Raw genomic sequence first — 22333 nt, 5'->3', positions numbered from 1 at the left:
TTCAAGCCTCCTTGCGTATATTCTGCTCTCAAGAGGCCTGTAAAAAACGCAGCCTTAAAACCAGGCGAGATCGTTTTTCAAAAAGATCCCTTTCCTCCCTGCCTCCCCCCATATTCCGCGAAACGCCCCCTGCAAGTCTTCCCTCCTCTGAGAGATTTTCTCCCTCCTTTCTGTCCCCCTCCTAGTGACTATGGAGGCACAGGGGCATCCCCCAATCCCAGTGCATTTGTCTCCTCTTTCCCCTCGCTGCCCACCTGTGGGTATGGTGGGAAAGAGTCACAGGACCTGGGGTTCAAAGCCTGGCTCTTGCCACTAACTACCTGGGTAATGATCAACAAGTGTTTTTATTAAGCGCCTACTAAGTGCCCCGCACTGTGGTTCTCGCTGGGACACAAAGGCCAAAGTGAAACAGGCCCTGCTCCCAGGAGCAGAAGCAAACAGTCTCTGAAGTGGCTGGGCCCCTCTGGGTCTCAGTTCTGTCCTCTGCAAGACGAACAGCGAGGTCTAAATACAAGTACAGAATTGGGGGAGAGGGGGTGTTTTAGCCCTGGCCCCATCTCCCTCTCCCTGGGTCTGAGAGAGTCCGAAGGCTACTGGGGTCAGAGCGCAGACAGGGAGGGGGAGTTGGGGACGTGCCCGGGGCACCAGGTGGAGGGGCACACTGGCACACAATCAGACAGCCATCAGACAATCAGACGCACGCCCCCGGTGCCTGGGGACACCAGCGGCCTCCGCGCACGGGGCTCCGTTATTTCATCGGCAGTTTCAGAAGAACTCGCCAAAAGCTGTTATGGCTCGCTGCAATGTGTAGCTTTTTCCTGCCGTTTTTTTTTTTCATAATAAAAGAGGGAGTGAAGCTCACTCACTCTCCACCCCCCTCTCCCAAAAAGAGCCAAATGGATCCGAGAAGGGGGGAAAAAAACCCAAACCACGCACACCAATCTCGGAGGGGATGCCAGTGAGGTGTGGCTTGTATTTAAATACCCAATATGTCAATGTAAGGGGAGTGAGTGCGGATGTATATAAAGTGGCGTTCGCCTGTGATAGCCGGACACACCGAGGGATGAAAGGCAGCCCGAGATCAAGGCCCAGGGGCCCCGCCACTTTTGTTCCCAGCGCCGTGCAGCAGCCGTCCCAGCAGCGCGCTCCCCGCCGCCGCCGCCGCCGCTGAGCGAGCCGAGCAGGTCCCCCGGCCGGCCACGACTTGGGCCACCCGCCCGCCTGCCCGGAGGGAGGCCCAGAGACAGACAGAGAGCGAGCGAGCGAGAGAAGCCGGAGCCGGGAAGCAGGGAGCTCAGCCCCAACCCTGCAGCCCTGCCTGCTCCCCTCGCCCCTGCTCGCCCTCCGCTCCTCCAGCCAGGGAGCGAGCCAGCCAGCCAGCCAGCCAGCCCGCGGCGCACACACCCGAGCGCGCACACACTCACACTCACTCTCACACTCGCACACGCACACGCTCTCTCACACACCCCCTACGGTGGCCGGGGCCATGGCCGAGCTCGGGGGGGCCCTGGGAGCCTCTCTGGACTGGGACGTGCACGGCTTCTCGTCGTCCCTGGGGAGCATGCCCTTAGCCGACTCCCCGGGCTTCCTGACCGAGCGGCTGGGCCAGATCGAGGGCAAGCTGCAGCGCGGCTCGCCCACCGACTTCGCCCACCTCAAGGGGATCCTGCGGCGCAGACAGCTCTACTGCCGGACCGGCTTCCACCTGGAGATCTTTCCCAACGGGACTGTGCACGGCACCCGGCAAGACCACAGCCGCTTCGGTGAGAGGGGAACGGGGCCGGGGCGGAGGGGGGGGGGGTGCCGCGCCCTCCGGGAGGCGGCGGCGACGGGGCGGGACGGGCCACTGGCACACCCGCAGTCTGCCTGCCCTCTGGCTGCCCTCGAGGCTGGGGGAGCGGAGCGTGAGTGTGCCTGGGGGACAGTCTGAGTTCGTGCGTGGGGAGCTCTGGGCAGTGCTCGGAGCCAGGGCGCCTAGACGAGGAGGGTTAGTTAGCTGTCGGCTGGAGGGGGGCGGGGTGGCCCACAGAGTGGCCGCGAACCGTAAGGTTGCCCGCCTGACCTGCAGCCCTCCTGGGGACTTGAGTGAAGCAGGTGTAACCCCTGCTCCCTTCGAGGACTCCTCCTCCGCCGGGGCGGGACTGCATTGGCTTGCCCGGGCGCTCTGCGGTGCTGTGCCCCTTCGGGAGAAGCCACGGGCTTGAGCCCGCTGACTGTGCCAGGCACTGAGGAGGTGCTTAATCAATGCTTGGCGATTAATTGATCGATCGCTCTATCTAGGCCAGCTTCCCAGACTAGCGGATGCGAAGGGAGGGGAGGGAGGATGGGGAGGGTGTCGGTATTGGCTCTATGCCTCAGCCTTGGGAAAACCGCACTTTGTAGGGTGGGGTAGGAATAACCCGCAAGTCATTGGCGTGGTGGGAACTTCCCCAGCTGGCTACACTGCCCAAAGACGGGGACTCAGCCTGAGCTTTAGGGTGGCGGAGTCTAGTTTCAAACTCAGGTCTGGTGCCTCCCAATCCAGGCCATTTCCCACTGTACTCGGCTTCCACCCCTCCTGGCCTGGGCCTACGGTGCTGGCAAGGACTCCTCCCCCTCCGACTCCAGACACAGGTATCTCTCCTCTGCCCAGCACATGGGATGGCCCCATGGCTGCCCAGCTCATGGCAGCTTGTTCAAAGGGCACAGCCGCCTGTCTCACATACAGAACTAATTACACATTAATATAAACCATGTCCCAGGATGGAGATCATTAGGTCTCTAAACAAATGTGCTCACTCCCTAGCAATGTGGCCATTTTTATTTTCAATTTCCTATTCTCCCCCGTGCTAAGTCATTCCGCAGGTGCAGTGACAACCAGCCCAATCCTCAGGCCCAGTAAACCCTCTTTCCCTTCCTAGAGTCTCTGTATCCGCCTAAACAGAGAGGAGGTGACCCTTCCTACCCCCAAGCCAATGCAAATTTAAGGCTCATCTTCTTAAGCCGTCCTTCCCATTACACCCCCCCCCCCAGTTATTTTTCCTGCCAGACTAGAAAAGCAAAAAGCAGGCACCCGTGAAAGAGTGTAGGGGTATAGCAAGAGGGGTCTGAGGGCAGGGCCCAGCCTGGAAAATGGCTTTGGGGACAGGGCTGGCCTGCTCAGAGCAGGCAGGAACCCTAATGAGGCCTATGTCATCTTGGAAAAATGCATTCTGAGCTGAAGTAGAGTAAGTTTGGGGGTGGGGGGGAGTTCAGTTGAGGGCTGCAGGTGTCTGTATAAACTTTCTGCAGGTCCCTAAGGGGGAATGGGAGGGGGTGGGGCCCACTGCAGGTTGCTAGCTTGGCTCAGCTCTCCCCACTTCTCCAGGGGAGGGAACCCTTCCACCTTTGCCCCCAGAACTGGATTTTTTCCACAGAGAAGGAATGGCCTAAGGATTCTGGGGTGGCTGGCTGCTGGTGTGTGAGCAAGAGCCTCCCAGACTGATAGAACCCTGAGGGCCTGGGTGGTGGCCCTCCTGGTTCCTAAAGCCTAGGAATCCCCAAGGTCAAAGTCAAGGTACAATAAACGACCCTGGGGCCATTGGCCTTCAATTCCTGTTTAGGGCCCCAAAGACCCAACTTTCTTCCTTTTCTACTGGGAATTTAAAGGGAAAAGAAAGTGAGATTTGGAATCCAAGGGCCTGAATTGAAATCCCATTTCCATTTAACTATCCTTATGATCCAGGGCAAGCCCTTGAACTGCTTTCGGCCTCAGTTTCCCCATCCATAAAATTCAAGGAGGGATGGACTAGAGGATCTCAAAGGTCCGTTTTGACTCCAAATCCTGCCAAACCACCAGTAGCATTTCTTTCCCTCCCCCTTTCCACCAGTTTACCTCTTACCTCTTTAAAAAAAAAAAAAAAAAACCTCTGCCCCAGATACACTCAGCATCGCCTCTTCCCCGGCCTTTCCCCCATCAGATTGGTGGATTTCCCATAAAGGAAATTGGAACATTGCTCCAGGTTGTCTTGCGTCCACCTCCCCTGCCGACTTTGAACCTAACACAGACCCAAACCTTGGTCTAACTTGTAGTAAAGGATGAGGGGGAGCTTGGGCTTTGGAGCCCTTCCCCCCACCCCACCCTCCTTTTGGACTTAATCAGGCGGAGTATTCAATAAATCGAAACTTGAACATTCCATAAGTGTTTTAGCAGTCAACATTCCAGCAGAGTAAAGGAGACCAGACTGAAGATATAAAATATTATAGATTTCTGCTTTGGGGGAAGGGGTGTAGTCTCCAAAGGCCCCGTAAAGTAAATAGCTATTTGTTGTAATTGGAGAGCAGGGCCCCCGAGGATTACCCTGGAATCCGTGTGTTCAGAGAGAGCCCGGCTGAGCCCAAGCACAGCCCTGACTCCAAGTAATAACCTGTTGGCACGGGGGACTGTTTCCCCATCTGCATTCGGTAGCCAGAAGGATTGAAATCTCCGTCTGGCTGGCCAGCCGGCCCGTTCTACTCGGACCCCAGCCTTCCCAATGGGTACTTGGAGACCGGGAGGCAGACAGCACAAGGGGCCTGGCAGCTGGTGGGATGGGGGGATTTACAGTCTAGTCTCTGCCATTGGGGCAGGGTGCCAGGAGCTGATTCGGAGCCCAGAGATGTTGGGGTTTGCCCATCAGGCAGTGCCAACCGTTCTGGCACTGGGAAAGGTCAGAGAATTGGGGGGGGTGGCAAACCATGATGCCCCAGCTCCTCCACTTTTTGCTCTGTTCTATAGTGCTTGAAGCTAGGTGATGGGAGCATCCTAATTCCCATTTCAATTCAGTCCAATCCAACAAGCATTTTTTGAAGCACCTACTATGTGCCAGGCACTGTACTAGGCAACAAAAATGAAACTGTCCCTGCCCTGAGAAGCCTACTTTCTACTGGAGAAAAATACCATTCACCCAGCTAAGTAACCGCAAAATCAAGTCATTTGGGGGGACAGGGCAGGGAGCACTAATGACAGGGAATTACAAAAGGCTGTGAGCCAAGCTGAGGAAGGAGAGCATGCTAGGCATAGGGAACAGCCTGGGTACTAACATGGAAGCCAGAGATGGAATGCCATGGGCAGGGAACAATAGCAGGAAGGCTAGTTTGCCTGGAACATAGGACATGTGAAGGGGATATCATGTGGAAAGCCTGTAAAGATGAGTTGGAGCCAGAGAAGGAAACTGAGTCCCAGAGAAGAGAAAGGATTGTCTTCCCCTTCCCACTCCTACTCTGAAGCACTTGAACCCATATCTTCTGTTTAGGAACACTTAGTTCTCCTTGAAGCTTCTCATAAATTTCTGGGATGGTGGGTCTATTTAATGTGGGTGCGGAAAGAGCCTGGATCAGTAGTGAAGCTCTTGAATGAGGATTGTTCTTTTGTTCATTGGGTATGGCCACAATTAGCCCTAGACGTAGGTAGATAGATGGCTGGATTTGAGGTTGTACCAAGAGGTCCACTTATCCTCCAAAAATCTCTCTTCCAAGCCAACAATCTACATCTGAGGGTCATTTCCCCTTTGGAAACTTCTTTGGATAAGGGTGTTATTTTAAGAAAACTCCCAAGTTTAGCATGGATTATTTGTTGACCATCTCGGTGAATCCCGAAGGAATAGGACACAGGTCTAAGTTTTGATTATGGAGTACATGAAGGAGAAAGATCATAGCATTTAGATCTTGAAAGACTAGAGATCGCTGGTCTAGATCCTCAGTTTAAATAGAAAAAAGCTCATATAAGGGAAGAGACTTGCCCAAGGTTACATTTGGAGAAAGTAACAGAATCTGGATTTGAATTCAGGTCCTCTAACTCTTCTAGTCTTTTAAAAGCTTAATTGATGCCTTTTGTTTGTATAGCACATTCATTTCTAGATCTACTCCCCCTCCTCCTTCCAAACTGAACCCTCCCTTATATAAAAAATAAGTCACTTAAGCAAAATAGTTGCTACAGCAATTGAATTTGACAATGTGTACAGACAGCATATCCAGAGCTCTTTCCACTTCAGTCTGCAGATGCCCTGGGCCTGGAGGGTTGCAGGCCTGGCTGCTGACAGGGAGTGCTGGAGATAAACTTTGCCCACTTAGCAACTTTGCCCTCCAACACCTACTTCCAGCTGAAGCTCCAAAAGGGGGAAAGGGCTTGTTCACCATGCATTCCTGCTGGTCAAGTGCCAGGAATGCCTGTCCCATCATCACGTGCCTCTCAGCAGGCCCCCCCTTGGATGGACTCTAGCTAAGAGGAAAACTGGCAAACAGACATGGCACCCAAAGACAAGGGGACTTCAGGAATGGGGAGAATAGGGATATGGAGGAAGACTTGTCTGACCTCTGGGATTCAAGTTATATCGACCGGCAGTGGGGCCTAGGGGGAAAAGTACTGAATTGAGAGTCAGAGGATCTGCTATTTGGTATGTGACCTTGGGCAAGTCACTCAACTTCTGGTCCTTAGTTTCCTCCTCTCTAAAATGGCGGGGTTAGATTACTAAACAACACAAAGGCATTCTTAAATTAAGGCTAAGGGAAGCCTTGTTTTAAAGCTGCAAAGGATCTTAGACATCATTATCTACTATAAGTCAGCCCTTCGTCTTACAAAGGAGGAAACTGAGACCCAGAGAGGGCGAGTAACTTGCCCAGTGTCACCCATAGGTAGGTAGGTGTTAGAGATTACCATGGGTTATGGGGGAAGGTGGTGCCTTTTCCTCCCTCGTCCTTAGAATGGTGGAAGGTTCCAGAAACCCACAGACACTCATTCCACAGTGTCCTTCCAGGCAGCAGAGGAATGGACTAGATGGCCTCTGAATGTTCCTGAAGATATCAAGGATTTCATAAGGAATCAACAGAGCAGGGTCAGCCAAGTTCTTAGGAAATAAAAACCGTAGAAATATGGACTACCACATAGAGAGTGCTCTGTGCAAGCACAGGAGACACCTGTGAGTCAGGGTGTAGGAAATTAACATAGCCATCTGAAAACGTGGAACAGAGAGAGACACACGACCGGCAAATGGAAGTGGATCGCAGAAAAGCGCATTCTGCCTATCCAGCCTGGATCCAGAGGCCTTTAATAGTAACAACATCAGCCCATGGCCCCATTCTGAAGTTTGATGTTAGGCCTGACTTCCTTCCCCCACCCCCTCCCCACCCGTTTTTCTCTGTTCCCATGTTCCCTTCTTGGTCTCTCCACCTTTGCTTGGTTAGCTCTGAGCAAAAGAAAATTATCTCAGGTCTTACCTCCCTTACCCATGTCAGCAGAAGCAGGGATATTCATTCTGGAGTCCCCAGAAAGAGAAAGCTCCAAAATTAGGAGTAAGTCTGATACCTCTGATTGTCCTTTTAGCTCTGAATTGTGAGATGGGCTCCCCCAGGACCTGACGTCTTTTCCCAGATGTTTTTGGAAGGTCACTTGTCAATTCTTAGGAGGGTAACGGCAATGATGAGTTCAACCACTTACTGGCTGTGTGTGACCTTAGGCAAACCACCCTGAGTCCCAGCTTCTTTTTCTGTAAAATGAGACTCTATGTTCCTAGGTCCTTTTCAGCTCGAATAATGGTTAATGGCTAGCGTTTATATAGCAACCAAAGGTTTGTTGTCTCATTAATCCTCCCAACAACCCAGTGAGGTAAGTGTTACTGTTCACCCCCATTTTACAGATGGGGGAGAACACGGCTAGTAGGTGCTTGAGGCTAGATTTGAACTCAGGGCTTCCTAACTCCAAGTCCAGGACTCCATTCACTCTGCCACCTAGCACTCTAAAGTTATATGTTAGTCACGGCTCTTGACCTTTTATGAGTCCCACCCACCCAACCAGTGTCCCAGGTGGCTTTCATTGATTGGTGGTAGCTGCAGGGCCAGCAGGGAGAGGAATGAAGCAGGGGCCACCCTAAGGGAAGGCGAGCCAGTGTTCTGTGCTGACCCCTTTCTTCTGTGAATTAGCTGAGATTCATAACCACAATGATGGCTTGGGCATCGAAGCCCTTTCTCTTCCTCACAGTGCCCCTGGGCAAGGACCCAGTCAGTACTCAATGGGCTGGAGATCTCCTCAACATGGATCCCTCCAGGGCCGCAGGCCCAAACCCAATCCATTCATTCCTGACCGCCTTGTTCAACCTGTCCACAGCCTCCTTAACAGGGAGTCAACCCAACCTGCTGGGAGCCTTCTGCCCATTCTCTTGACATTTTAGGGATTCTAGTGCAGTGTGGGGTTGATCATCTGTCTCCCTTACTATGTGACTGGACCATCTTTTCTTTCATGGTTGGATATCTCTCTGACAGAAATCCTTTCTTCTGCTTCTCCTCCAACATGTCTTCATTGCTTTTTGGGCAAAGCTTAACTTGAATTCTTCAGGTATTTCTTGGTCACAGCCACCCAGAATCAATGAACAAAGATTGGTGTGAAGGAGATGACCCTTTGTTTTAGAAAAAGCTTGGGGTCCTTAAAAGCCCTGCATTCCAGCCCCACAGTCCTACTCCTATTTAATTTAAGCACTAGGCCATTGTCCATGTCAGTCCAAGGTATGTGTGCCAGCTGGCAAGCCGAGTTCTCCATTCAAGCATGTATCAGAATCTGCACAACAAGCAGTCTTCATCCACTTGGTTTTTGATATGTGGATAGTTAGGCTGAGTGACTGTGAGGCTCATTGATGAGGCTTGGAAGTGTTCTGGGGCTTGAGGCAATCAGTAGTGTCATCCACAGACCTGAGCATCTGGAGGACCTACCCCCAACCCTTTTTCGTTTGGACATCATCCATAATAGTGCCAAGCACCTTTGGGGAAGATACTGTTTTGGGGGCCTCATTTGATGCTACTAGAAGCAAAGGGTCATCAAACAAAGTTATTTGGTTGTAGCATCTTACAAGAAACTTTGCATGACTTTGCCATGTGCATAGGAGACATCCTGGTAGAGGAGAGCCTTTTAAGGTGGCATTTGGTTCTGCCTTAATCGAATACTGGATCTTGAAAGTCTGTAATCAGCACAGTGCAACGTGGGATTCTCAACAGTCAGTTGTGACTGTAAATGTCTGGTTTGCTGCGAAAGGCTTTTGGTGCAGACCCGCCCACCTCTATCCTTCTCATTCATAAAGAATGCCTTCAGTGTGGTTTTAGGTTATTCTTGGACATTTCTGAGAGTTGGGAAAGGAAGCATATGGGTTACAAATTACTGATCACTGTTCCCATTTTATAGATGGAGCAACTAAAGCCTGGAGAGGCCTAGGGCCCTGGCAGAAGGCATGCAGAGTGGCCTTGCCAGGACTAGACCCCAAGGCTCTTGAACCTCTCCCTCTTGCCCTTCAGTCTAGGGCTGGCTTGGTCCTTCCCTAAGTATGCCCATTTCCCAAACAAAAATAGTTTGGTCATGTAACCTACCAAAGTGTTTTGATAATGGAAGGGAAGAAAGAGCAGGGAAGGGAGGGGGGCCAGGGTCCTTGTTTCCTTTTGGCATCATTCATGGAGACTGTGTTTTCCCTTTTCACTGTAGGAATCTTGGAATTTATCAGCCTGGCTGTGGGACTGATCAGCATCCGGGGAGTGGACTCAGGCCTGTACCTAGGGATGAACGAGCGTGGCGAGCTCTACGGCTCGGTAAGTTGAAGAGCTGCCTTGCCTTCTGAGGCTGAGCTAGAGGGAAGTGGTAGAAATCCTGGGGCTGGCAAAGGAGGGGCATGATCCTCCTGAATGGTTTGTTTGGGGCTCAGATTTTGACTTTCCACTAGTGACTGAAGAAAACCTTTTCAGGACACATCTTTTTTTCAATGAATAACTCCATAAATCATCACCAGAAATGCTTTTCCAAGAGTCAGTTTGGTAGCTGGATCTGGGTTGCCCCCACCCCAGCCCATCTTCTCAAACAGGCCTAGACCTCAGCAAAATCAGTGAAGAGGCCCCCTGTCCCTGCCACATGATGGTGCCCAGTGCCTTTACTCTTCCCCCATTCTCACCCCAGTGCCCCACCTGTCTGCGCAGCCAGCGCTCGGTACCTCAGTCCTTTTTCAACCCATTCCTCTCACCCAAACTTCAAATCGATTGAATGTCAGAGCTGGAAGGGATCTCATTTGGTGGCAGAGAAATCTTAGGCCTAGAGAGAGGCCTAAATGATATGTCCAAGGTCACATAGGTTGTAAGGAGTGGCGCTGGGATCTCAACCTAAGCAGTAAGAGGTGACTTGCCTCACTTCCCCATCAGAGCCACTTAAGGCTGTGTTCCCTGGTGAGTTACCCTCCTCCTTATCTGCCAAACAAATCCCTCCTAGTGGGCGCTGAAGGCTTAGTACTTGTGCTGCCAGCTCTCTCAGGCCTCATTTTTAACCTTAACAGGAGCCCAGAGGATAGAGGATGATTTAATCCAAAGGATTAACTCTTAAGAGTAAAGTATTGGGCACTGGGACAGGCTGATCAGAGAGAGATTTGGGAGCACAAGGAATCAGACTTGGCTTTGAACCTTGGGTGCAATTTATCAGCTGTGTAACCCTTTGCAACTCACTTAATTTTTCAAAGTCTCATTTGCCTCCTTTTTGAAAGGAGAGGAAGCAGCTGGATTGAGCCCTTTCTTGAGGCCCCTTCTAGCTCAGAGATCTATGATCTTCCTTAAGGAACAGGCCAACTGGTACTATCCAGTACCTACTCTTCCTACGTGTAAAACTTCCTTTAGTCCTGGAGATTTCTGCTGTCACCAACTTGTCCTTTGCCCACAGCAGAGCTCCTAGAACATCAAGGAAAGGGGAGGGAGGTTACAATCTCGCAACCCAACAGCGGGTGAGATGGCAAATAAGGCATATTGTGGAGATGCTCCCAGGGCTGCTGCCCCTTGTGCACCTCTGCTTGCCCTGAACAAGCAGCTATGTGCCACACAGAGCCAATGTGAGATGTAGTGGCTGGAGGGTGGACCTTGGAGTCAGGAAATCTTAGCTGTGTGACCTTGGGTGAGTCACTTAAACAAACTTCTTTGTGCTTCAATTTCCTTCTGTGTAAAATGATGGGGTTGGACTTGGCAATCTCTAAATCTGATTCTATGACCTTGCAGGGCTTCGGGCTGGGAGAACAATTCAGGGATAGGTAGGAACTGGATTGGAAGGGAAGGAGGGACAGCTTAGGCTCACCCTTTCTTTAAGGTCTGATGAAACACTCAGAGCAGTGAAGTGCTGGATGGTTCAAAAAGCAGAACTTTTCCTCTTGCTCTCCTAATACTTTTTTCCTCCTGTCTCCCACAACTAGAATATGGTGAGGCGGAAAGGGGAGCATGGTGTACATGGCAGGGCACGCTGCTGAGGTATCCCAGAGGGAAAAGAGTCATGGTTTTAGAGCTATAAGGGATCTTAGGGGTCTTCTAATACAACTCCCCCATTTTATAAAAGAGGACACTGAGGCCCAGGGAAGGGACAGTAAATGACTTACACAAGGGCATGTGGCTAGTAATTGGCAGAGCTGGGATTTGCATCCGGGCCCAATGGATCTAGGTCCAGTGCCCTTTCCATCACTGCAAACTGCAGAAAGAAGGAAAGCTATGAAAGGCATCAAGAACAAAATGCTGGGAATTCAGGGCCAACACAGCCAGCAGGTCCCTAGGGAGGTTGGCACCACCCATTCAGGCACAAGGGCAGCTACTAGCAGAACTGTAGCTCAGCCAAGCTTGGCAGAGAACCCACAACCCTTTACTTGATGCCTTGGGCTAAGGGCACAGGCAGGGATGGTAGCAGATTGGATCTGCATTTGGTTTGGCCTGGTATTAGGCCAAATCAAAGCAATGCCAAGAGGCTGAAGAGGATACAGAAGACATTTATTCATTTCATATCCCGGTAAACCACACTCGATAGGTGTCAATGGCAATGTAGCACTGGCCTAGTAGGCACAGGTGGCATGCCCACATGTTTCTTTTCTAATAGGAGATCAGGGGACTACCATAGATGGAGTTTACCTAGATTCTGGCAAATCATTTGACGAAAGTCTCTCATGCTTTGCTTGTGAGGCTCTGATAATACAGTTCCATGTATCTGGGCCTGGTTGAATGACCCTACCCAAAGAGTAGTCCATAATGGTCTACATAATGACTCCTGGGAAGGAGGTCTGAGTACAGTGTCCCAGGGATCCGGGCTTTTAAAGCATTTTTGCCAATGACTTGAACGAAGGCAGAGATGGCATGCTCACCTCATCATTTACTCTGGTCCTCTCATTTTACACATCAGGCCCCTGAGAGGGTAAGATGACTTGCCAGGATTTGAAGCCAGCTTTCTTGACTCTTGAGAGGCAGCCTGATGGAGCAGTGTCAATTTCAAATAGAAATGAGGCCCCTAGACTGGACCTAAGGATCCTCGAAGACTGGATAGTGACTTAGAAAACCACATGTTTATAGATTTGGTTTTTAAATTAATACATACATCAACACATTAAAATCGGATAGGAACTCCACATTCGCCTGGTTTGGGCTACACCCTGGAGAGTCGGGCTGGGTATTTGACACCTGGGGTGGTGAATGGTGAGAGCTGACCTCAGAAACGGGGAGCCCTGGGCCCAAGGACTTCTTCTCTGACACACAAGGGCACGTCACTTAATGTATCAATTCTCTAGGCAGAGGAAGTGCCAGTCTCCATTGGTAGAGGAAGAATCTTCATTTGGGAGTTCCATGATAGCCAGGAAATCCCAGCTCCTTGCCCTAATCCGGGGTGGGGAACCTGCGGCCTCGGGGCCACATGTGGCCCTCTACATCCTCAAGTGCAGCCCTTTGACTGAATCCACACTTCACAGAACAAATCCCCTTAATAAAAGGATTCATTCTATAAAACTTGGACTCAGTCAAAAGGCTGCCCCAAAGGACCTAGAAGGCCACATGTGGCTTCAAGGCCTCAGGTTCCCCACCTCTGCTTTAATCTTCCTTAACTCCAAAACACACTTCCCTAATTTGGGCCTAAAGCTGATGGTTCCAGGGCTGGTTTTCAAGAAGACAGGGAGGTGGGTGATGATCACTCCCAATTTCTGAGAAAAGGAGAGAGATCATCTACTTAGTTTCACCTTTTCATTTTGCAGAGGAGAGAAACTGAGGCCTGGGGAAGGTAAGGAAGTGACTAGACTAAAGCAAGCTGTCAAAGGCAGGTCAGCTGAGTTTCAGCTGAGTTCCACGTATAGACTGCTGCCTGCCCCCTCAGGTCATAATGCCTCAGAGAGGCAGGCAAGGACCAGGGACACCTCCCTAGGCAGTCACGAGCTTCTGTGCCATCCAGAAAGGAAAGGCCCTCCCCTTGCTAACGTGGGTGCTTTCGGGGGCTTCACTTCATCTATAATTTCCATTCTAGGCTGGGGAAAATCCATTGTCCAGAGATCTTAGTTAAATCACATCTTCCTTTTGGGCCTGTTTCCTCATTTAACAAGAGGAGGCTGGACTAGATATTCCTTGGGGATCCCTCCAATTCTAACACTTTGATCCTGTGACCAGCTCAGACCCCACCATGCCAGATGCCTCTAATGCTAGGGAACCAGCAGGGCAGTCCCCCTCCCAAACCGCCTGCTTCCTGGTACGCTCCCCTCCCCCTAACCCCCCTACTTGGAATAGGACATTTTTTCTTGACATCTGAGAGATAGGCCTGTCCCCAGCACTTGGTATCACTGTCCCCTTCTGGAATGGCAGTCACATCAAGGGTGAAAGGATAGGCCTGTTGTGGGAGACCCAGGGGCCTGCAGCCCTCAGCTGCCAAAGCTGAGGTGCTTCCAAGGGGCCCTTCATTGGGAGAGATCATAGCTCACCTCTTGGGAGCCCTTATATAGGTCTGAGGCCATGCCACCTGTCAGCTCATGTGGTTGGCTGGAATCTCAATGTTCTTATGTAACTTGAGTTCTCTGGGCAAGGAGAACCCAGAGGGTGGCAGGGGTGGGGGCACCTGAAGGCTGGCCTACATCCTCAGCCAGAAGGGGTTCAGGGTGAAGCAGTCACATCATAGGGTTTAGAGCTGGAAAAGGGCACTTTAGAAAAGAGAATGGCTGAGCCAAGAGAGACTAAGAAACCATAACATCCAACCTCATTTTATACACAAGGAAGGAGAAGCCCAGAGAAAAGAATGACTTACCCAAGGTCCCTACCTCTGGGTAGGACCCTCTAATGAAGGCAACTTCACCATTTCCCTTCACTTCTGCCATGCTAATGTTTAATACCTGTCAGTATTATGGGAAGTGCCTCCTCAGATCCAACTAGAGTCCCTCTTGCTGCAGCTCACCTCAGATTTCTTTTTCCATACTTCTTTGTGTGATAAAGAGCAATAGCTAGTTCCTCTCCTGTTTAATACTTCAGATAGCCCTGGCTTTACTGGTAGAGCTAATGTAAGGCCATGAGTAATTCTGCTGCTTTCCCCCCCCACTCCCAATATCCTTTTGGCCGATAGCTCTAGGTTCCTGCTCATTGGCTCAGACATTTTGTTAGAGCCAGAAGGGATCTTGGAGGCCTTTGAGTCTATCGCCCAAAGGCACACTGGGATCAAGTAACAAAATCAGCATTTGAACCCAGGTCCTCTGCCTTCAAGTCCTTCTGCTGTCCCTTCCTCTGGTTTCTCTGGAGCAGAAGCAGATTCCTATGCACAGTCCACATGTTCAGTGATTGATGCCTGTGGGATATCATTTCCAGGAAACCTCACCCAGACACAAATTGGCTTAAAGCCCTGACCGTGCCCCTGTGCCCATTATGTAGAGGAAACGGGGCTGCCTTTCAACCGAGGCTCAGGTCGGGTCATGTACAACTGCGTGACCTCAGCCATGTCAAGTTCCCTTGGGCCTAGGTTTCCTCTACTATAAAATGGAAATTAACAACCCCTGGCTTACCCCCTCCAAGCTATCAGGAGGAAAGTGGAAATCATTGGAGACTTGGGAGTGATTTTTGTCCTCATATTTATTCTAAGCTGTTCGGTCACTGACACCTCAGTGTGAAGACTATTAAGGTCCTTTACTGAGGGTGGGTTTTTAGGAGGGGAGGAGGCTTGAAGGGAAGGGCACTTGAAGAGGGGGAGAAGAAATCAGAAAAGAAGTTGATGAGCTAAGGGCAAACTTAACTTTATTGGAATTTAAGGCCAGGATCTACTTTTTCCCACCTCCAGGCTTTTGCTCATGCTGTTCTCCCCCTGGAAGTCCTTGTGAATGGGGATTGCTTCATTCTTTGTACTTGTATTTCCATAGCCTAGCACAGTGCCTGGCACACAGCAGGGGATTAATTGTTTATTGCCAGCTTGTTGACCAAATGAGTGTGATATGTGCAACACTCAACATCCATACCTTTGTCTCTCCTAGTTCTGCTGAGAAGAGGAAAGTATGTTTCCTCAGTTCTCTAGAATCTTGGGCATAAGCTCAATTTCTCTGGGCCATTTCTGAAGAAATGTCATGGGCTCTGCCTTTTTTTTCCTCCCTCTCACAGAAGAAACTCACCAGAGAATGTGTTTTCCGGGAGCAGTTTGAAGAAAATTGGTACAACACGTATGCATCCACCTTGTACAAGCATTCGGACTCAGAGAGACAATATTATGTGGCCCTGAACAAAGACGGCTCACCGAGAGAGGGCTTCAGGACTAAGCGGCACCAGAAGTTCACCCACTTTTTACCCAGGCCTGTTGACTCCTCCAAGCTGCCCTCCATGTCCAGAGACCTCTTCCGCTATAGATGATGTGATCACCTGGCCTCTGTTTCCCCTCCCCCGCCCCCCCAGTGCTGGGGCCACAGTTATGTCCTTGAGCTCTATACTCATAGCCTTTCAAGCCGGTCCTTTTTAACAACTTCGATAACAGAGAAGCACTTAAGTTGAACTCAATCCAGCCGAGCTCTTGTTGTTGAAAGTGTATTTACAGGTTGCGTGATTTGGGGGAGGGGTGGGGGGACAACTGGGGAAGGGGGAGGGAGGGTGGGGATACGACCTGCATATCACCCCAGAGGTGGTGAAAGAGCAGGTAGGGGGAGGGAAGGAAAGGGAGGGGAGGGGGGAGGGAAGGGGAAGGGAGGGCAATGGAGGGGAGTTGGGGGGGTGTTTCCCACCACACAAACCACACAGACACCTTGACACCAAGCACATGAAAGACCCCAGAGATTGCTGCCATCCAAAAAATCCCTGGGAGCTAACAACCCCGTATGTAGGAAGAGGGAGGAGGGGAGTAGGAAGGAAAAAATATTATTAAGATATAAGCACGACCATTGTGCAAAAGGGCAAAGACTATTTATGAAATATGCTATTTATTTTGTATGTTTATTTATTTCAAAAGAATTTTATTTTTAAGAGAGATGTTATGACTGGATTTTAGTCAGAAAGAATAAGGTCCTACTGAAAGAGGAAACGAATGAGTTTTTGATGGTTTACTGGCAATAAAATCGGCTTTATGATGTGGCTCGCTGGTGACCTCATTGATTGGCTCACTCTCTGGGAGGAGGTCAGCTTCCCTTTCCTCTCCCAACACCTTAACAGTGGTGTTGATTGACCTGCTTAGAGGCAGGTGACCCCGTTATTTGGTATTTATTGAGTGCTGACTGAATACTCAGCCATGGCACTGGGTGATGATCGCTATTCTTGCTAGCTTTCCTCCAGTGGGGAGGTGGGTGGGGCACCACAAAGACTCTCCTGATGAAGTCTCCGCACTGCCATGGTTATGTAGTTAACACATGGTAGTTTGGGCAATGAAACCCAGGTCTCCAGGAAACAAAACCAGTCTTTTTTTTTTTTTTTTTTACTACAAACTGGCTGTGTGGACCCTTTAGGGGTCATTCAGATCCTAGATCTAGGGCCAAAATGGGAACATAGAGGCCATCTGCCTAACACCCTCATTTTACGGGTCAGGAAACTGAGGCCCAGGGAGGTGAAGGGTCTGACCCTAGGTTACACGGGTTACTTCCACTTGCCTCCTAGTTTATCAGACCCATGATGTGCCCCACCCTTTCATTGTGGCTGGAGGAATACAAAGGCAAATCAGATGGGGTCCCCTAGCCCTTGGGAGTCTTCAAATTTATTATGAGAAATGGGACACATACACATATAAAAAAACATGAGCACAAGAGAAACAGGTAATGCTACGGAATCAGGCAAAGGATCCAATCTGTTCAACCTGGAGGGGTGGTTTGACTGTCAGCCAATAAGGGAAGAAATGGGAAAAATCAGAAATAAGGAACAGAACAAAGGCTTGGAGGCAGGAGAATGTGGAAAGTGGGGAAAATCAAAGGGGAACAAGTGGTGTGGCAGGGTGGGGGTCCGAAGGATCAGAGGCAGATTGGAGAGAGAGGGCTTTGAATTCCAAGTCAACCTTGGTCTTTTTTTAGAAGGCAGCGGAGAGGCAGGCAATAAAGTTATTTGAGTCTGGGGAGCAACACAGTCAGGTACTTTTGGTGGCTGATAATGGGTTAGAGCAGAAAGTGACCAGCTGGTTGAGAACAGGTTGGAGTTTCTAGACCACAACTTGAAATGTGGAATATCTAGTTCTCAAGAATGAAATTCTGAATACACAAAGAGAAATAATTCTGTTGAGGACAATGGGGAGTATTTTAAAGAGACTGGATATGGATGCATAGGGAGCTCTCTGACCACCCACCTTCATTTTCAAAAGGCCTGTATAGAAGACAGGAGGAAAACAAGGGCAAGTGCCAGATCTAGAACAAAACCATGGCACTATCCACTAAGAAGGTCAGGAGTGCTAGAAGTCAGATTGAGGTTGGCAAGGAAAGCCAAGAACAACTTGGGGAGAGGGGAGCTATGTTGGGGAAGAAAACTCCAAGTAGGATAATGGCAGTAATGGTAATTGATGAAAAAAGGTAAGGGTTACCCAGCTCTTACTTCTGTTCAGAAAAAAATGGGAGGATGGGCCTCAGAAGTGGATTACTTAAGTGGAATATGAGTTCAAAGGAAATACTTAATTCTATCAAAATAGTGGACAGGGAACGTTAGCACTAACATTCCTAAATGTTCAGAGACTGCATAGATTTGGAAGGTAATTCATTGGAATCTAAATGTTATAAACCCTGAGAATTCTGGTACCCCTCTGAGCAAACCCCGTAGCTGACACATCTTACCCTGATCTCTAGTCAACTTTTTGGGTTTTTTACTGAATTTTTTAAAAAAAGGTTTTATTAGTGCCTTATCTTTTTACATCCAAGTAATTTCTGGATATAATCCCCTCCACCATCATTCAGTGAGCCTTCCCTCATAGCAAAGGAAAACTGCTAAGCAAAAACAGTGTGCAGTGTTCCATACCCATAGTCCTCCTCTTCTCCAGTTAAAGGAAGGAAGTGTGTTTCCTCATCACCGGGGCCAAGGCTGAGTATTAGAATTATACAGCGTTCAATTTTTGTGATTGTTCTTTCCATTTACACTTTTCTAGTTGTGTCTGTTATTTTCTTGGTTCTGCTTAATTATGCTGCATCAGTTCATAGAGGTCCACTCACGTTTCACTGAATTCCTCATACTCGTCATTTCTTATGGTGCAATAATACTCCCTTGATGTTTATAGATCTCAGTTTGTTCAGCCATTCCTGGGTTGATGGGCATCTACTTTGTTTCCAGCTTTTTGCTTCCACAAAAGTGCAATTATGAATATTTTGGTACATATGGGACCTTCCTTTGTGTCTGACCTTGTTTTCTTTACCAGAGAGAATAATCTTAGACTTAAGAGAAGGGAACAAGAATGGTTAATGGGAAATTGACGCCCAGAGTAGGCAGAGAAATAATAAAAAGGCACCTAGCTGCCTTGAATGACCATGACCGTCTAGGCCCAGATGAACTACATCTTCTGGTCCTGAAAGAATTATGGAATGTATTCTTTTATTTTTATATATTTTTTTTGGAGGGGGGAAGGCAGGGTAATTGGGGTTAAGTGACTTGCCCAAGGTCACACAGCTAGTAACTGTGTCAGGTGTCTGAGGTCACATTTGAACTCAGGTCCTCCTGACTCCAGGGCCGGTGATCTACTCACTGCGCCACCTAGCTGCCCCATGTGGAATGTATTCTTGATGTGTTCTTGAGCATAAACTTAGATTTTGAAGACCCCTTAGAAACCACCTGCACCCTACCCTTCTCCTTTTGCAGATGAGGATACAGAAGCCCAGAGAGGTGAAGTGATTTGCCCAAGATCACACAGATGATAAGTGGCAGGGCCAACATTTGAACCTGGGTCCTCTGCCTTCAAGTCCAGTGCTCTTCTCACTATACAATACTGCCTTACACAATGGCTGAGCCATCATGAGATGACGGGAAAGAGACAGATGCCCTGAGACTGGAGAAGGGCAAGAGTCCTGATTTTTTTCAAAAGGAAAGTTTGATAGCATCTGGAAGATGGTCACCAGTGAAGTGCCCCAGGGATCCATGCATGGCCCCATGACAATGAACACTTTTGTCAATGTCTTGGATAGTTGAAACGCTTTTAAGATCTGCAAATGACGCAAAGCAAAGATGGTAGTTGACATACTAAATGACAATCTGTCAGAAGAGATCTTGGGCTGACTAATGGGATGCAACTTAAGGATAAATATGAAATCTTATGCTTAGGATTCAAAACAAGTACAAGATGAGGGACGTGTTACTAAGGAAGAGTTAATACAACATGGAAGAGTTCTACTACACTGATGGCCAGCTCAACATGAGGCAACAATGCGATGGGGAAGCCAGAATGGCTTCCCAAGATCTCAATCCTGGGCCGCATTAAGAGGAACTATGGAGCTGATGGCCACCGTGTGTCATCATGGATACTTCACAGGATGGAGAGAAAGGCATTGCATCACCCTTGCCATTCATCCACTAGAAGGGACCTTAGAGGTCATGGAGCCCAACTCCCTCATTTGCCAGAAGAGGAAATAGATCTCCAGAAGGAAAAGGACTTAACCTAAGGTCATAGAGTAAGTGGCAGAGCCTCCATTCAAATTTAGAACCTTGCAATCCAAATCTATTTCTCTTTCCACTGTAGGATGCTAGAAGTCAAATGTTTGACAAAAACCTCTGGTTTTATTTTAAAGGATAAGCTCAGAACAAGCAAATTCCCAGTAACCCAGGGATGGTTTCAAGTTTAGAAACAAGGAGGTGTGGATGTGCTGACTCCAGGGCCAGTGCAGCACCACCCAGCCGGCCCAGCCTTAAGAGCAGCAAAGTCCTACTAGGGTGGGCACTCCTCAGAGCAAGCGTCCTTCAAGAAGGACTTTCATCAAGGACTGTACAGACTCAAGAATTTCTAGTTTCTTCTCTTTCCTTTGAGTTACTGTTCGGTTTCCTAATCCAAAGTCACAAAGTCATCTTACTCCCAGCTTCAGTGATGACCCAAGGTCACACTGTCTGCTTCTCGAGCCACCAGGAGCCCAGCTCAGCTCTTCCTCTTCAGACGCTGGACATTTGGGAAGAAATGAGGGCTAAGCCAGTCGTAGCCTTGGCTTCCTTCACTCCCTCAGCAAAAGTTGGTGCCTTTCTTGGGTTATGGTAGAAGAGAGAGACACCTAGTCTTCTTCCTTGGAAAGAGAGGGTCAGGGAAGAGACACCCCCATGGACAGACACAAAAAACCCCAGCACCTCAGTGTGGGATCTCATTGAATAAGTAGCTGCTAAAGCTTTACCATTCTCATGCCTTTTTGTTTGCTAGTTCATTTGTTTGTTTTAGCAAAGACAGACACAACAAATGGGGTCATCACCTTTTGGTTCTTGGCCCACTGGATGAGCTGGAAGGCCTGATCTGGTTTATAATCAAAGGTCCTTCACCCATTATAAGGTCTAGGATTCTTTTCAGTGCCATCGTAGAAATACCTTGAAACCAATTCCCAATGAGAACACTGAAGGGAAACTCCCTGTGTGGAAACTCCTTCAAAGCGGGCAGATTGCAACTGTCTATGATTTAGTAGAGGAGCATTTGTTCATCCTTCGTTTTCAAAAAGGACCAGTAACACCACGGATGAAGTCTTGACTTGTAAGTGAGTGGCATTTCAGCGAGGCAGAGCTGTTCAAAGTCATCGGCCTCACTCTGTCTTCCAGAGCTATTGCAGTCCAGTGGCAGGACAAAAGAGGTGACGGCCCAGGGTGCAGTGGATGATCTTGGAGTCTCTGAGCTCCACACTGCCTGCTTTGGCTGCCTTTGTGGCCTGGGGAAGTCCACACACGCTTGTGGTAGATATCCTCCTAATTCACCAACCACTTTAAGGCTTGTGGGTGTATGGGGTGTTCAGGGAGCACTAGCACCTCTGGTGTGGGAGGGTGCTGACCCCTTTTCAGGGCTGCTCATCTACCTTTGGTATTCACCTGTCCCCCAACTCTCACCTGTGGATCCAGGAAGCTGGAGCATGCACGGCAGGGTAAAACCAGCAGAAAGCCAACCCATCCAGGCTGACTTGGGCAAGTAAAACCTTTTAGAGCCTAGAGAGTTGTTTGAGACACAGAGGTTAGGTGACTAGCTTAGGGTCACACAGCTAGTAAGTATCAAAAGGAAATCAGGATTTGAATGCAGTTCTTCCCCACCCCTAGGCTTCACATCCTATCCACTTCTAAGCAAGAGAAGCAGCTTTACTGACATTCTTCTTAATCATAACCAGGGCAGTAAAAACACGTGGCTTGTAATGCTTACACTTCAAATTCTTAACTCTTCAAAAGACTGTCTTCTGTTCAGATCTGTGCATTTGGCTCCTGACTAAAAGAACCCCTCCTTACACCAAGAGGATGGGACCCAGTGTTCATTGTACTTTCAGGTCTCGGAGAAGTTCCACAATTGGGGTGGGGGAGGGGGAGAGGGAGGGGAGGAAAGAAGGAAGAGGGCTATCACATTAGCAAGAAGGGAGAATGATCTGGATACTAGGGAGGACTGTAACAAGGAAGACCTGAACAAGGTCATATAGCTAGCAGGAATTATAGTTAGCAAGCATTTACATAGTGCTTTAAGATTTGCAAAGCATGGTCCAAGTTACCTCATTTGATCCTTTACAAGGACCCCATGAAGAAAGCACTATTATTATCCCCCTTTTACAGATGGGGAAATGGAGGCTGAGAGGGGTTAAGTGACTTGCTCCTGGTCACACAGCTACTAAGTGTATGAGGTGGGATTTGAACTCAGGTCTTCCTGACTCCAAGTCCAGCACTCTATCTACTGTGTCCCCTAGCAGCCTCAAAAGTATCTGGAAAGAGAGGTTACTGAAGATGGTAGGAGAGGGTCTAATTAGGGGTTCCCCATCCACCTGTGGGGTGAAGGCTGGCCTGGGCTAGGCACTCAGATGCCCACCTACTAAGGAGTGGAGAGGCTGGGATAGGAGACAGCAGAATAAGGCCTGGATGCGAGATCTTTTACAAAACTGAAGACTTAAGCCTAAGAAATGGCAATGAATGGAGCACTGGCTGGTCCACAAGCTAACTTCCTTCCCCAAAGTCAGTTTCCTTTGCAAGGAAGTTTTGTTAAGCA

General features: G+C 49.2%; 1 protein-coding gene across 1 annotated transcript; it reads left to right on the top strand.

Moving 5' to 3' along the window:
* Window positions 1-1389: 1389 nt before the first annotated feature.
* Window positions 1390-15791, top strand: FGF16 (fibroblast growth factor 16). The gene is made up of 3 exons (XM_036740189.1): window positions 1390-1763; window positions 9458-9561; window positions 15361-15791. Exons 1-3 carry the CDS (start codon window positions 1487-1489, stop codon window positions 15604-15606), a joined length of 627 nt encoding a protein of 208 aa, XP_036596084.1. The 5' UTR covers window positions 1390-1486; the 3' UTR covers window positions 15607-15791.
* Window positions 15792-22333: the final 6542 nt, after the last annotated feature.

The sequence above is a fragment of the Trichosurus vulpecula genome, chromosome X (genome assembly GCF_011100635.1).
Source record: "Trichosurus vulpecula isolate mTriVul1 chromosome X, mTriVul1.pri, whole genome shotgun sequence".
In the NCBI taxonomy this organism is placed as follows: Eukaryota; Metazoa; Chordata; class Mammalia; order Diprotodontia; family Phalangeridae; genus Trichosurus; species Trichosurus vulpecula.
This window is presented reverse-complemented; position numbering and strand designations above follow the sequence as displayed.